This window comes from Artemia franciscana, chromosome 7 (assembly GCF_032884065.1).
Source record: "Artemia franciscana chromosome 7, ASM3288406v1, whole genome shotgun sequence".
NCBI classification, from domain to species: Eukaryota; Metazoa; Arthropoda; class Branchiopoda; order Anostraca; family Artemiidae; genus Artemia; species Artemia franciscana.
The window spans coordinates 57106730-57124229 of record NC_088869.1 but is presented as its reverse complement, the minus strand read 5'-3'; the positions used below and the strand labels follow the sequence as shown (position 1 = coordinate 57124229).

The following is a 17500-nucleotide window of genomic DNA, read 5'->3' as shown; positions in this document are numbered from 1 at the left end:
CAAATATAAAACGAAGAAGCATGGGCGAAAAATTGGCAAAAAATAAGCTAAAAACATACGTCATCAAACAGCTTATAACATTAGCTTTTCTTTAAAAGTGTTGTTGTTCTTTCAGAATTAAAATATTCCGGTTTAAAATTTTACGGAGGAAAGATGCTGCTAAGTATAACAGCAATTATTAATCGCTATATTTAGTTATTATCATTTATCAATTGATATAATAACTAGTTGTGTTGCGGAGCAACACTACTGCTTTCGTAGTTTTTTTTTTTTTTTTTTTTTTTTCACCGTGATCAGTGACCTGTAGCTCCGAAGTGGTAAGAGGTTAAAAATTTAAGATTTTTCAGAGGGAAGGGAAACGTGAAACAGAGTAAAAAAGTTCCAGAGAAGTTCCTAAAATTTCTAACAGTTTTCCATAAAAAAAAAATAAAACCGTTTTTTTCTTAGAAACTCTGCGTTCGATGTTTGGCGTCAAGTTAAGACGACCTTAGGTTCGGAAATAAACTTGTTAGAAATACAGTTATGCTGAACTCATATAGAACTTTCATTTGTCTCTTCGAGAACCGGAGCACAAAATTCCGTAGCTCTTACAGATTTCCCGGAAATAATTCTGGAAAAGTCCATCTCGTTCTGATTTTTTTGGAATTTTCTCAAATTTTCGATTTTGATGTTTCTTATATTTTTATCGAGTAGTGCTATGAAAAGTATGCAAGAAGAAGTGAAGTGTTTTATATACCAAGTTGCTTCGTTTTCTAAGAAATAATTTCCGAAGTTTCGACGTTCCAGAGGTAACTTCTGTTCTGGACCAGCTAGAATTTTTTTTCCAACGCAGTTCGACAGGTCTCGATCTCCTAACAACTGGAGCTTACAATAGTTTCTCCGAAATAAAATCCTTCTTTGGGTTTTTCTATTTGGAATTTTGTCATGCCCTCGGGGCAATTTAAATTTTTTGGTAATAAGGTAATAATTTTTTGGTAATAATTTTAAGGTAATAAGGTATATATTTTATATACCTTATATTTATATATTTTATATACGTTATAAAATAAGGTATATATTTGGTAATAAGGTAATAAGACGTTATTTCCGTATCTCTTTCAGATTTCCCGGAAACAATTCCCGAAATGTGCGTCTCGAAACATAATACTTTGAATTGGCGTCAAGTTAAGACGGCCCTAGTTTCGGAAGTAAACGTTTTAGAGATAAAATAATTATGAACTCATATAGAACTTTCATTGATGTTTTCGAGAACTGAAGCATGAAATTCCGTAGCTCTTACAGATTTCCCGGAAATAATTCCGGAAAAGTCAATCTCGTTCCGATTTTTCTCGTTTATTTCTGGACCAGCTAAACATTTTACCAAACTCAGTTTAGTAGGAGCTCGAAATAAAACCATATCAAAGATGCTTCAAGATAACAATCGAAGCCGCATTAGAAAAATGTCCTCTGAAGGACATAATGGAGACTGTTGCTCCGCAACTGTGTCCCGTAGGGCGCAGTTGCACGTGTTGCTCGGCAACTGTGCCCTAAGGAACAGGGCACAGTTGCTGCAACACTTCCCGTTGCACAGGCAACGGAGGTCTAGTTATGATCATCTATATGTTTTAAGGTTTGACTTGTGGTAACTGACGAAATTAATACGTTATTCAGAACTAAGTGTCTCTCAGCTGGTTTTCAGAGAGAGCCTTTGCCACTATATGGTGTCATGTATGTTTGCATTATGTAGCTGGCATTTTCCCATGGTACCCCATTGTAAATAGGAAGGTTGAAGAGAAGTTTACAACATTTTACACATGATTATATCTCGTTCTATTTTTCCTGAGCTTTAGATAGGGTGCTATTTTAGGTTGTGGACTGCAATTACTACCAACGTTTTTGATTAGAAGGGTCATAGTTACGAGAGACTCGCTATCCGACACTTTTCAAACCTTGAACATCTTCCACAAACCCTGTGTGGCCATGGGTTATTTTTTAATCTCACTCTCAGTCTTGTCTAGGCTGTCCTACTCTTTCAGTTTAAGTTTTATTTGTCTTTTAGTATTTGAAGAATGAATATCAGAACGCTGCGTCGGATGATTTGATCAAAGTTCCTTACCATTATGGTTCTCATTATTCAAACAGTGGGATTGTACTGCACTTTTTAGTTCGGCTGCTGCCGTATACCAAGCTCTTCTTGTCTTATCAAGGTGAGTGGGAAGTAACCATTCATTCTGTTAGATATTATCCGCACATATCATATACGTTACGTCTTGTTTTGGCGAAAGAGCCGTACAAAACTTCGAAAGCAATGACAAAAATGGAGCTTATATGAGAAACATAATAAATTACGGAAAAATAGCTTTGACCTCAGATTGTTTTTTGGAATGGACTTACAGCCCATCCCCCTCTTTGTATCATGCCCTTATTTGTCTGTTTGTCTGTGCCTTTACACGTATGTATGCCTCTCCCTCTATATATATCTGTGCCTGTATATAAGCGTGTGTCGTACTTGGAAACCGGATAATTTTAAATACGGAACTTGTTAAAATTTAGAACAAATATCTCAATTTACCTTCTTCTTGTACATAAAATGATAATTAATAAATAATGAATCAAAGAGTCATATTTTGAAATGCATCAAAGGAACATATCGGGTTCTTAAACATGCCCGTCCCTCCTCTTTTGTCGTAAGGGTAATTTAACCTTTGACTTTACTTAAAATGTTTCCATAGTAAGATTGTAGCTGCCTTTAGTGCTCTCAATGTATGCGAATTAGATTATGTAACTCCTGAAGATCCTCTACTTCATCATCGTTCCGCTAAAAAAAAATAAGCTTGAAAATGGCTGGATGCCTCCTTCCTGCAAACTCGAGCTGTTCGCAGACTAGTGTTTAACTGGCCTGGCTGCAAGGAACATATAAACTATTTCATAATAGTATGTTTCAAGTTGGGAGAGAGAAAATTAGGATAAAGGAAAAAGAATCATGTACAAGATATTGCGTCTTTCGATGCTATGATTTTAAGATGGCTGCTTAAGTGGCTGATTTTAAGATGGCTGATTTTAAGCTGATTTTAAGATTTATGATTTTAAGATGGCTGATTTAAGTGGACCAATGATTTTAAGATGGCTGCTTATTTATATTTTCGCTTGACATGTTCTAATTGTGCAAGTTCAAACCTTATCGAAACAATATTAGGGGATTCCACCCCCCTCAACGCGCCATGGATGCGCTACCGGTGCTATTATTTTATGTTGACACAAAACTAGTATCAGTTGATTGTTAATTTGTGTTAGTATCAGAATCATTTATTTTTAATACAGCTTTCGCTGTCTTTGAAATTTTTTTTGCAAACTAAATGGGCTGTCTTTTACAATCCTATTCCCAGGGCATTTTATTAATGGTAGAAGTAAAACGGCACAAATGAATTGTCGAACCGGTCAGTTCTACCAGCTACTGACAGCAATATGCTCTTCCTCTTAATCTTAAATATTGAGTTGGCAGCACACGGTAGAAGATTTTGGTGCTTGGGAATAGCAAGGAAAAATTGCCCAAGACGCAATTATCAACAGAAAATGGCTGTCCCTACAGGTTTTAATCTTGAAAAATCTTAGAGTTGAGTTATCAATAAATTTTTCTCCTAGGATGATTTTAATCACTATTCCTTTGACTCGTTCCACAGATCACAACTTAGATATACGGTATTATGAATCTGAGTGGTTCTACTCCGCGTTCTAGGCCAGTAATGAGAGAAAGGTTGAGATTTTTAGGACACGCTCTGTGGATGAAGTTTGATAGATTACCAAAGATGGCCTATTCGCCCAACCATCTTGGGCCAAACTAAAAGCACATCGTCCCCGAATGGAGTCGGAAGAGATCGTCCGAAAGGATTTAATGCAACTTGTGACTTCTTCGGAGAGTGCAGAGAGGGAAACTTTGAGTAGATTGGGGCGGAGGAAGGGCTCTTGCAGCTGACCTCAGATGACTTAGTGCTGCAGCAAATATTTCGTAGTAGCCGAAGTATTATGAAGCTTTGGCACCTAGAATGGACATGTATATTGTAATAGTCTTCGAAGGGTTTTTAGACTTGCTGTTTTCAGCTGTTAGTTTACCTGAAAATCCAAGCGGTGCATCGAAGTAGAAAAACGAAGTGCACAGTTTCCGTTTGACTTATGAAACAAGCGAAAACCAAGGAGCTGGGTAAACAAATTTCGTTTTAGCAGATAAAATCTTGCAATTTTCGTTTTGCTTTTGTCGATCTGCAAACTAGTTATACTACATCCTTTGTAGTAGCATAGCTTGGGTTTTGTATACTTTGAGCTTGGGAGATACAGATAAGTAGTCAACGCATCTAAATTGGTCATCCATGTTGTCCATAGCATAGTTAATTACGGCAAGGAAAAATAGAGCAACGAATTTGTTGCCTTGAGGGGCTCCACAATTTATATCAACGTGGTCAGACTACCGCATGCCCATTGTCTTAAGCTTATTAGCAGCTACGAGGTGCTTAATCAAATCAAATCTTGTCCTATAGTCAACAAGTAGTGTATCAATGAAAGTATCTCCCAACTCTAGCCATGTAACGATAAGATATGAAAGTCGAAAAAAAACTCACTGTAGTACTACACCCTTCAACTATTCTGGGTCAGGTAAAGTGAATGGTTACCTTGTGATATGAGTTCAGGGTACACAAAGGATTCGGTGACTTTTGGGTCTTAATTGATGGCATCTTATGGGACACTTTGCCTTTAAAATGAGTCTCACATTGGCTTGTTTCCAGGGCTGGGGGAGCAACCGATCACTGAATTAATGAGACTAATAACTGTAATTATGGACTCCGTAAAAAATGTTGCGCATTCTCTAAAATTTGTAATGGCAAACTGCCAGTATAGGAAGTAAAGTTGTTTCTAGGTTTGTGTATATCCCTGTAAATATCCTACTAAGTAATTTCTTTCATTTCGTCTAATTCACGTTCTTCGATCAGAGAATTTAGCTCAACTCTACTCAGTGTTAGATACATGGCACAGATTTCGGTAAAAAAAAAAATTTACTTCTTAATCTCAATTAAAGTCCTATCTTTTTCAGCATGTTTATTTCACTTGCTGACATGTTTTCCAGTCACCTTTTTAGCTGTCAAATGCCTCTAACGCTAACTAAAATTAAGGAGGGGGGAAGGTGGTAATTTTATAAATATTGTACTTCTTTTAAGCATTTTTCATCTGGGACTGTGCTCACCTCTACAAATCCCTCATTAACATCAATCTAAAGAGCCCAGTCTGTCTTCTAGCCCTATCCATTGTACTGATGATATTTCGAAAATGCTTTTACCGGCACCATATTCCAATAAATCCATATACAGGGTGTAATCAGCCTCCTAGTTCCGATAAGGGTCGCTAATTTTGGGAGTAACAGCACAATATGGAGCATCCAGACTTCTTATTGCCGTCTTCGAAAAGCAAAATAAATTTAAAAGCTCGCTTGATCTGAACCACAACTTCACATGCTATTTTCCTAAAGTGTAGGAAACTCGTCTCGTTATAGTTCTTTTGCTTGATATTATGCTGCATTTTATTTATTTCTATTGTTTCCCCTTTTGTCTTTGTCTATAATTCTTGTGTTTTTTAATTTTTTGTTCGAAAGCAGGAAATATGGTACAATATGATCAGACTTCTGTTTATTAGTAGCCTGTTTACTCTGTTTATTCTATTCTTTTTTTTTTAATCAAATAGACAAGGTCATCTGTTAATGTTAAATGTATTGAGAATAATATGTGCACAATTTACTTTTTCATATTTATCTATTAATTTTTGTAATCTTTCTTCTAAAAAGATCATTCTGTTTTTGGTTATTTTAATTAATTTATTCTTTTATGTTTTATTTTCATATTTGTTATTATTCGTGAATAAATGGTACAACATTTACATTATAATATTTACTGTCGCTCAATAACGAAGTTTTATTTGTAAATGTCATTAACTTCAAAGTCAATTTTAATTTTAGACCGCAACTTTGACATACCGGACAGAACTTTTCACAATCTTGGTGCTACATGGAGACTGGCCAGTGTAGAATCGACTACAGATGTTAAGGAAATGATACCTGAGTCGTTTTTCCTACCTGAATTTCTTGTTAACATGAATGGTACGGAGGTTTCATCTCATATATACACAGACACACACACACACATACATGCATACACACACAGACACACACACACACACACACACACATATACATATACACATATATATATATATATATATATATCTGCAATGATTCTGCAATATAGAATGTCTGCAAAGATTCCCTCTTCAAACAACAAAGACAAAATGTGGCTTTAAAGGGAATTGTTCCCCCTCCCCCTAACTTTTGGAAGACTCTTTGGTAAACTTGGTACTTGAATCTGCTTTTACCTGTTGATTATTGCAAATTCAGTCTTTCGGCAGAGTCAGAAGAGTAGAAAGGTATTTGTATTTCCAACAATTTGATTGTAGAGTCATACCTTTGACTATTGCTAGTGTTCCACTATGTGGTCGTAGGTGGAGATTAGGGTACCGTTCACCGACTAATTAAAACTATTTTTTTATATTATTTATTATAACTTGATAAGATGATATTTATTTCTAAATGACTATCACAAGCTTTTGTAGAGCCAAATTCACTTCTTATGCTGTTTAAAAAGGAACAAAAAAACAAAACAAATAGACAGCCAAACAATAGGCAAATTTTAAAAATCAATTAACTAGGCAAAGGCCAAAGATGATTTTAAATTGAAAAAGATAAGTTGAATTCAAAAATTTATGAAATTATTTGTGGGTTTATTATTCATAAAACGAATGTACAATACCATTATGTTTATGATACGTTATGTATGTTATGACCAGCCTACTATTTGGTCGTATTTGGTCGCATACTCACTGATGATGCTTTTGCCTACTCACTTTTTATGAAAAAAAAAAAAAAAAAAAACAACAACAAACATATCAGCAGTACCTGAATGAATCAGTTCAATTGGATCACTATATGCTTGATCTCGAATTTAATTGAAGACTCTTGAGTATTAAGTGCAAAATTTCAACGAGAATTTTCTGTGTCATTTGAAGGGAAAATTGACATAAACGATATACTTTTCAAAGGTTAAGGGTTGATTTTTTTTCAAGACTTAAAAATTTGTTTTAGTTTCTCAGTTTAAAAGCTTAGTTGCGTTCTTTTTTTACGTTTTTCCCGTGTTTCCGTGTTTCCTCGCTCCATGCCATTAGTTTCCACCTATGTCACGTCTTTTCCGCACATTTACGTGGAAACTTACGCTTCCCCGTAATTTTCTTTTAAGTTTAAAAAAAAAGGACAAGCAATCTTAAAAAAAGAAGAGGAGATAACAGTACTGATATAAAAGTAAATTATAAACAATAGAAGAAATGTTGTCAAATGGGATTTTGTTTAAAAACTTTATATAAAAATGCGTCATTTTCAAAGTACGGAGAAACAAGCATACGAACAGAGAACTGAAATGAACCAAATATCTGAAGTATAGTAAATAATAATGATTAAGAACGATAGAAAAGCGTCTGAAAAGATTATATAATTTTGTTTACTTGTCTTGCTTTTTTGGGGCGTAACGAACAAGAGAAGTTACTTTTTTTTTCGTATTACTTTATGCTTTGTTAATGCTTTTTTTTTATTACTGCCTGTTATTGTTATATCATTAGTGCTATTCCTCTGAAACTACTACTAAAAATCGTCCCTCCGATAAAGTCTTCCGCAGAACAAAATCGTTTCTGTTACAACGAATTATCAATTCAATACCATAATCATACAATTTATATCTTGGTTATTCGGAAGGTTATTATAGTCATCAATCTCTTAACTAAGCTATTAAGACAGTTGTCAAGTTATCTAAGTTATGATTGTGTTATTTAAGCTACTAAGACAGTTGCCACATAGACATTTACCGTGTTCAAGTTGTTACGTTGATGTTATCAAATTGAGCTAGAATGACATTGAAAAAAAAAAAAAAAAAAAAAAAAATTTAGGCGCATTCTATTTCGGTTGGGTATCATGCACTTTGACAAAGTCATCATTGCCCAGGTGGGGTCAGGCCTTACATCCAAACTTACCTCTGGGTGACTTTTTCTGTCAATGTCTTTCCCGAAGATTTTATAGTCAAGAGTACTATTCTGCTATGTTTTATATTTAGTATATTATTTTATTATGGTGTGCCCAAGCTACTCTCTGAGGTGAGATGTGTTTCATGAAATAATGTCGTTGTCATATTAAAAATTGTCGCTTCGATGTCACACATAAAAACTCACCATATCTATGATTTTATTTGGAAATGATCTTCAACTGAACAACTAATGCATCATGCTATGATATATTTGCCGGCCTTTAGAAAAATTCATCGAGTTCTTTTAAAAAAGAACTATTGAAATTTAACTGAGTGATATATAATGATATATTTTTGGGAATCTCAGCAGTTCAAGATTTTATTTAACTGTTATTTGTTTAATGTTAGAAATATAAAAATGTTTAGAATCCTCTTGTCGTGCCTTTTTTTTGTATTGTAACCAAGCAAAGAACTATAATCATAGTAAAACCGAAAAGCTAAAATAACAACTGAACAGTAATCAGAATCATTCTATCAAACTAACAAGAGAATAGAAAAAGAACTGGTTTACAACGATCACAACTGTGAAACAACACTGAATGGCAGCGGGGTTGTCCAGTTTTTTTTCTTATTTATTCCTTACACATCTTTGAATATAACCATACCTTGCTCTGTTTTTAATGAATCTCTTATGATGTAATTGCTCAATGAATATTTACAGGTTTCGATTTTGGTTTAAGACAATCCGGTGAAAGAGTAAATCATGTAACCCTACCCCCTTGGTCAACGGGTAATGACCCCAGACGATTTATTCTACTTCATCGTCAGGCTTTAGAATCTGATTATGTCCGGGAGAATCTCAATCATTGGATCGACTTGATTTTTGGTTTTAAACAACAAGGCCAAGCTGCAATAGAAGCTCTTAATGTTTTTCACCCTGCAGTGAGTTTTTTTTTACTTGTTTGTTTCTTTCTATACCCAGTTTTCCATTTGGCGTCCCATTTCAGTCGTTCAGATGAACTTTTCTTCCGTCGATTAAAGTTCAGATTAATTTTAGTCTTTTCTTCAGAGGTATGCGATCAAGGACTGAACTTTTTCTGGGGTCGGAAGGTAAAATCTTCTTCTTCTTATCTTTATGAAGTCTGAGGTCTATGGATGTGTAAAATTTTGGGAGATAATGAAATTTTGAAGAGCGAAATGGTGAATAATACGAAAAATTTAAGAAATAATGGAAAAATGATACACAACAACGGGAAGCGAATGATGCTTCTAGTCCTTTTAACTGAGGATTTTTTTTTTCAATAATATTCGAGTAATGTTCAGTCTCAATCATGGGATGGGATTTTTCAAACCTTGAAAATTTGACGTTGTCCATGTTACTTGACGTTTAACATAACACATTATTACTTTCATGTTGAAGAAAGATACCTTTCTTTCTTATTCTACAGTAGTTACATTGAAAAAAAAAAATTCAATTTTAAAATAAAGATGTACTCCGGTAAATCATTATTAAAGAATGAATTGCTTCGAACATTTGACATTCCTCTACTCTGAGATTTTGTGAGCAAAATACTTACGAGATGGATCCTCCACCAGGGATTTACAAGCGGAGAGAAACCTTAGGGTGTGCGCCCTCTTAACTCTTAAAAGTTATGCTTCTTGGATATTTTCATGATGCATTTCGTTCTTATTCCTTTTTCCTTTCTCTTTGCTGCTCTCGTGTTTATTTTCAACTTTCTCGCTAAATATCCTATTTTGAATTTGTAGATGGGCCTTGTAAACTTCTATGAACGCTCAAATGAATTTTGTGCCTTTTCAGTATTTACAATCGTGCAGAGTCTAAACATACAGGGGAGGAAATTCTTTTCTTTTGGGTTGATAGGGCTGCAGTAGAAGAAAAAAAAAGAATTCACCTTTAGTTAGTTTTAATATTAATGATTGCTGAACTACGAATAATCCGTAATGCTAAAATGAATATTTAATTATTTGAGTTATTAATAACTAACTAATTAAATTAATAACTGATTAAAATTAATTATATATCTTCTAAAAGCCTTTTTATTACCTTGAGTGTTAATTGTGTCTTATTGAAAATGATTTTGCAGATTGTGATTTTTACTTGCCAAAACTTTAGTATATAAAAAAAAATACCATAAATGTCAATATTACTGGAAGAAACTATTGGAAGTAGGCTGACTGTTCTTTATATAATTCCTGAGATAATTCCCTGGAAGTCCTGGATATTAATTCCTGGAAGTCCGGGCAATTTTTTATTTCTTTTTTCAACGGTATAATTTTAAGAGAGAAAATGTTTAAAACTTATTTTCATCGTTAATTGAGCTGTCTGAATAGCTTGAAACTTCAAAGCAGATCTGTATTTAAATAAAAACCGAGTTTTATGAAGATAACCAGTTTTTTGTAAAGATAAACTTATTGGATAAGTGTTAGTGGGCCGAGGGGCACTATTTAGGAAGAATAGGCTACGGTTGTTTTCTTTAAGATGATTTTTTTAAGTTTTAAATAAAAATGTATTGCCTAATAGGCCTAGACGAGTTTTCCTTTTTATTTTTCTTAGCGTAGTATCAGAATGGTTAATCTTTCCTCATTGTAACTTACTATCATCTAAAATTTTCGATTTCAAGAGAGGGTATTGTGTTCCATGTTATGCATCTTTAATTTGTTGTATATTTGTTATTTATGTATAGATGGTATCGATGTTATGGGTTATAGATGGTACCGTGTTCCATGCTATGCATCGTTTTATTTGTTTTAAGTGTGTTCTATGTGTATAGATGGTACTATGTTTCATGTTATGCATCGTTTTATTTGTTGTATATTTGTTATATATGTTTATATATGTTTATATATGTTTATATATATTTTATATATGTTTTGTTAAATATGGCTAATTTTGTTGTCCAAAGTCAAAGCACATTCCCAGCACAATAAGTAACAATAAGTTTGTCCAATTGTAGTTCAAAGAAATGGAGCTTCATGAAAAATAATGGTGAATGAAAGGAAATAAAAAACAGGGAACTTAGGTCTACATAGTAAGTAAAAGATAAAATATAAACTAGCGTTAAAAGAATTATTGGGATTATAAAAGATTATTGGAATTATTAGGATGTTGCCGTTTAAGACTCTTAATCTTAAGTTTAAGAATCCTATCTTTTAGTTGAGATTCATTTGGATGAAAACCTAACTTTAGATATACAATTCAGGTAAGATTGTTCACATAAGATAGAAAAACAAGAAATATAAACATTTCACAAAACAAACGCATGTTCATGAACTTGCTATGTGAAAAGTTTACTTCAGTTTGTTTTAATTTGCCAGGGATTCCGTTAGTTTAAGGGCTAGATATCTTGAAGCACAAACTCTCATCAAAAAACAGGCGAAAAATGTTGTTAAAACATGACTGATTTTTTTTTGTTAGTTAAGTTATTTGGTCTAGTTGTTTTCATTTTCACTACATGTACTGTGGTTTAGCGCATATTTGAAAATTGGTCATGATTTTAGCTGTAGTCTCTGTTTTTCTCCTTACTTGGTCATAAATTTTTAGTTTTCCAAAATATGGTAACTCTTCTTTTCTGGCTAATAGCCTTGACTGCAACAGCTTTTTTTTACCGATCGCATCATTTCTTTTATTTCTTATATTTTTTATATATTTTTCTATTATTTTTATTTTACTCTTTACATTTCTTTTACTTTCCTTGCATGTTTTATTATTTCTTAAACACTAAAAATATATGACTTAATCTTTGATATCTTGGATCTTTTCATAAGGCTTCGCAAAATTTTTTTTATTTCATATATTTCTATTTTTTTTTATTCCTTGCATTTCTTTTTCTTCTTTTTTCTTTCGTTAAGTTTTAAATACATGAAATATCTGCCTTAATCTTGGGTATCTTGTATTTTGGATCCCTTAAATAAACAAATAATAATAATAATAATAATAAAAATAAAAATCTATTTGCTTGCTGTCCTTAAAGCGTCTGCTGTGTAACATGACACCCTTTGAGTCACCTTTGAGTACTACCATCATGAATTACTTAGTTTGTAGATTACGAAGTCCATTTATATGTCGAGCATACTCTACCTTTGAGGTTGACTCCTTACCCGATATCACAGAGTGTAATGCAGATTACATCCTGAACAATGCATACGACCAAACAGAAAAAAAAAGAGTACTAATGAACAAAAATGCAGCATATGTTCCAGTATATGCTTTCAGCTACATGCTACCCAGGATCAGGCACATATACAGGATTTTTTTTCCCCGAAAGCAACGATCGAAAAAAAAGAAGAAATTTTCCTCTCCATCCTTTTATTGTTTAAAGGAAATACACCAATGATCCCCTGATGCTCAAATTAGTGTTTATATCTAATACCTCTTGATTCCCAGGAACATTTATATTTCAGACATACTCGGGTTTTGATGTTGACTCCGTACCTGATCCTATTGAGCGTAATGCACGTTACACCATGATCAAAACCTATGGGCAAACACCGAAGCAGCTCTTTGCATCACCCCATCCCGCAAGTAACGCCAAGTCATCTCGTGAAAATGATACTCAGTTGTTGCCCTTAGGGGGGACAGCCATTGGAATAAAATGGGGGAACTTTGTTGGGGCGAATGGACAAGGAGAGCCTTCCCTAGTTTGGAAGCAAGCACATCCTGTTCGGGGAGTTTTGTTGTGTCCTGTTGCAACTGGAGAGATTTATGGCATTCCTCCTAAGTGTTCTTTAGTCGCCAACTGTTTAAAAGAAAGAAGTAAGTTTTCCCTCTGTTTATCTCTTACTTATATCGAGTGAATAAATCATTTTATGAAAACAATTTCAATGAAAACATTTCAGATTATATGATGTTTGATTTTACCATAAGGTAATGGAATATATAAATATCGTATTCTGAATGATAAGTGCGGGTAGTGAAATAGTTAAAACGCCAAGACACATGATTTTGACGTTAAAGAACCCAGTTGGACTTGCAAGTCTACTAAAACTCAAGAAAGACCACACCATAGTAAAGAGCATACAAAAGGAATTTTGAAAATTTTAAATTTTTGTAGACAGTATTGCCATCTAATTTTCACATACCCAAAAGTATATGTTTTTGGTGTACCACAGGTTTGGTAACCACTAAAAATACGAAAAATGGAAAAAAAAGAAGAAGATAGCTCCATAAAATATGAACCTACCGGTTGCAAGTAGTCTACATGTTGATTTTAGTATATTTAATTATATTACAAGTACATTACAATACATTTTATATCTGACATTTTGATATATTTAGCTGCATTATATTAATAATAACAGGAACTCTGCATTATGCTTTCTTAGAATGTTAAGATAAGAGTTGTTTTCTTTATGAAAAGAAAGATTTTTCGGGAAGAGATGAGATTGTCAGTATGAATAACAATTTTCTTGACGATGAAGGGTTGGACGCACGTAGCTTCTTTTGGCGCCGATTTACCAAATATTCACCGATATGCAATGAAAACTGCGCCGATTTGAGCTTAAAATTTTCTAGTATTCGGTGCCGATTTACAAAACGGTGCCGGATTTCATCGTGATCATAAAAATATAAATCCTCAATCGTTTCCTTTTCTTCAGCTGGAAAATCAAAAAAAACTAAGCAATAATAATGCAAGTAATAACTAAATATTTAATAATAAAAGAACCTTATTCTTTTAATCTTTATTTATTCTTTATTCTTTTAATAATGAAAAGTTAAAATTTAATTAAAATTTTTAAATACAATTAAATCTCGTGGTATTAGATATTTTAATAATAAAAGATCTTAATAATAATAATAATAAAAGAACTAAATAATAAAGTGAGAACAATCATGCAACTATTGATAATCTAATGCTGTCCACGATGTTAAGTTTTGAAAACCTCGCGCAAATGGCATTGTTTTTGTACTGCCATCGTTTGCCCATTGAGCTGCTGAAATCGGTGCCCTAAAAAAGCTACGTGTGTCCAACCCTAAGAAAGGCAAATTTTACCAACTAGCAATGCCCTCTAATCTGATTTTTTGTTTCTCATATGAAATGCTTCTAAGAAGTTCCATGTTCTGGGGGATTTTTTTCAGAGTTAGAAAACATGTACATCGTGTGGCGTGTACCAAGCGTGGCGGAACTGTGCCAAGCGTTTCGGAGAGTGTGCCAATTTTTTGGGGGACTGTAAGAAGCGTAGCGGAACTGTATGGCACACGTGGCGTTCCGAGACGCACACTAGGTGTTGGGAAGTCAGTGCCTCTTGGCTCAACCTGTAGTTCTTGAGTTGAAACTTTGTTTGCGAATATATGCCACTAATAGGCTTCGTGTAACAAAACTCATTCGTTATTTTATTCAAAATAGTAAAATTTACTCATTCATTTAAATTTTTAACCTTATAACTTTTTTGGGTGTACTGGTGGCATCATGACAGCATTGTTGGTCACAGTGTATACCTTCCTGTTTTCAGTATCCTGAAATGCACAAAATGCAGGTGTATAATCTGGAAGAGTTTGTTAGTTAGAAATGTTGCACCATTTTCGGTAACTCCAAATGCTTTGCCTTCAGTATGAATATATAAAAAGAATAATCCACACAGGGAAATTTATATTTAAAAGGTTCCTTTCCCTTTGATCATATCCAAGTTTTTCTGAATATTGCCGTCCGGATCCAGTTGAAATTTTTAGAACAGCAAAACTTTCAGAATCAGCAGATTTTTTGTCAGAAATTTTCAATGTTGTCTACTTTAGGATTAACTTTTCTTTCTCTTCAATTGCCAATACTGTGTATTTCCAGCAATCAAGCCCTAAAAAATCCAATATTCACGTCTTTGGTTCAGGATTATATTATAATAAATTATGTATAGTCTACCACAGTCGTCTTATCTCAAAAAAAAAAAAAAAAATTCAAAAGCCAGTTTCTTGCTGTAGAAAAGATGTCTGAAATGATGATATATTGGTGGTATCTAATGCAGACAAGAGGAATTTTAATGTTAATTTCTTCTGTTAAGTCAGGATGCTGGAATATAATTTTTTATTTGATTTATATTTTTTGTATATAATTGATAATTTATATTAATTCGGGTGTGCGCATTGAGGGTTTCTATTAACCTGCAATGGCTATTTCTTGTTGAATGGGAAACCCTGTGTATATACAGGGTGTCTACTACAAAGCGTTACAAGTCAACTTATTGAAAATCAGGCACTGCAACTAAAAGTGATTTTTTTTTCTGGTTAGTATCGGGAGAAATTTTAGCTCCTCTAAAAATGCTCTATATTTAGGATCTATAATGAAAAACAAGTTGACTGTTTGAAAATGTTTGTAGGGAAATGTCTTATAAACAACTTTAGATATGTTTCTGACAAAAAGTAGAAAAAATTCGAAGTATTTCCCTAAAAAAGGGGTATCGGGGAAACGAGACGAAAGGAGTTGACCGTCCCAATTTTTTTTCTTGAAAATGGGATCGTGTTTAATGTCTTTTTATTTTATTTTTTTGTTCTTAAAAAATTAAGATTCTCTTTTGCTCATTTTAAGGTAAAAGCAATAAGCTATATATCAGCAATTGCCACAGTCCTATCCTCAGCCTTTACCTCCTCGTGAGCTTAGGTAGGAATGCTTTTCCTTCCAATTCTACCGGAGGCTGTTAATCTTAATTGATAAAATTAGGATTTATTTCACAAAATTATCACTGAGTGGTAATCTTGGGTGATAAATATCACTTTCTTCCTTTCTTTGTATTGTACATGCTTCAACCATTGTTCAGGGTTGCCACCCAGCGAGAAAAAAATCACTGTATTTTAGTAATTTTTTGTTGATTTATTGATTTTCCTCAATAATCTAGTGTTCATCTAGTGTTCATATCTTGTTTAGGCAATGTAAAAATCACTAGAAATAGTGATGAATAACTAGGGGCGGCAACCCTGCCATTGTTAAACTAAAAAGGCTACAGACTGACCTCTTGGGTAGGAGTTTGAATCATATTAAAAATGTATATACTTTCACCTCCTTTTATTAGCTGAGGTGCGCAGAGGAAAACTCTGGGGCTATCTAATGTTGACTAAATAAAATCTCCTGTGCTTACAGACCCTCTAAACATAAGAATCTAGAGGTGGTTCCAAAATAGGGGGTCGGCGATTAGTATTATAGACAAAATATTTAACATTCGATATAGTAGCCTATCCATTCTTAATTGTATTTAATTATCAATTAAATACATTATATATGTATTAATTAAATACATATATGAACATCACATGACCATTGTTTGTCCTCCTGTGAATCATCGCCACGTGTCTTGTTCTGAGAAACCTAGTTGCTTTTGTTTAGCGCGGTCTGCTAGTACATTGTGAATTGTGGTATTTGTGGTAAATGTTGTGATAAAATTTTGCTATTCTTGGTTAAACCCAATAGACCATGTACAGGCCTACCTCCTTGAAGAATTTAAGCAGTTGCTGATATGAATACTTTTGTAGACTAAAAATTGATCTAAATTACTGCATGAAACAAACATAATAATTAAGTTAATTATCACCCATTGGTTTATATAAGTTTGATACAGTGAATACCGATTCGTTCTCTAAATCAATGATTCTCAAACTTTTTATCTTAGGTTATGATTATCAAATCTAAGCCAAAGGCTAGGTATTTTTTGAATCGAGTCTCATATTTCTGAGTCTTCTGACAATTTGTGTTATTTAGAAACACACAATAAATAAAAGAAAATCCATTTCCCGAAGTTTTTATTTATTTTAAAATCTATGATAACGACCCTTTAGATTGGAGGTCTGCTTAACTAGACTTGTCAAACTTGGGATATCAAGCTTGCTCAAGCCATAGACCATGCTAAACTACCCTTCTGTGATGCGTAGTGGCAGCTCTGAATCAAAGACAATAGATTGAAGATTTTTTTCGGGGAGAGTGGGGTCAAGGAATATTTCAGTCTCTAAATTTGCTTATAACTGGTTGAAGACACATGTGCTATCTCTGGTTAAAGTCATTAGTAAAAAGAAAGTTCTGTCTATCTGAAAGTTTTCTTTTTTTTCCTTAAATGAAGATGCTGATGAGAAAATAGCATGAAATTTACTCTTATTATGAACCCTGAAGCATAGAAAAAATATAGCATAAACATAAAAATGAAGAATAAACATTTTTTTAAAACAAACATGTTTAAAAGCACTGTTTTTCAAAGCACAAATGGTTTATTTTATTTGTAATAGGAAGTCTAGATTTTTTTTTAGTTGACGTTTCCTGTTTTTGTGTTCTAGTTATTATTTTTTTAACTTCATTTATTTTTGGAAATTTTTTGGATTTTAAACATTTATGGAAACATAATATTCAATAGGCTATTGTAATGTCAAGTTGATAATGTCTGTTTGAGGCATGCGCCATTTCAAAATGTCCTAATGTGTGTTCATTTTC

At 33.3% G+C, this 17500-nt stretch overlaps 1 protein-coding gene across 1 annotated transcript in view; it reads left to right on the top strand.

The window, feature by feature from the left end:
- LOC136029512 (lysosomal-trafficking regulator-like) overlaps positions 1 to 17500 on the top strand; it is a gene marked incomplete in the record, with an annotated part of 247841 nt that overhangs the window by 167810 nt on the left and 62531 nt on the right. Inside the window, 4 exon segments of the mRNA XM_065707957.1 lie at positions 2039 to 2186; positions 5978 to 6118; positions 8803 to 9023; positions 12504 to 12855. Coding sequence (XP_065564029.1) covers positions 2039 to 2186; positions 5978 to 6118; positions 8803 to 9023; positions 12504 to 12855 — 862 coding nt within the window.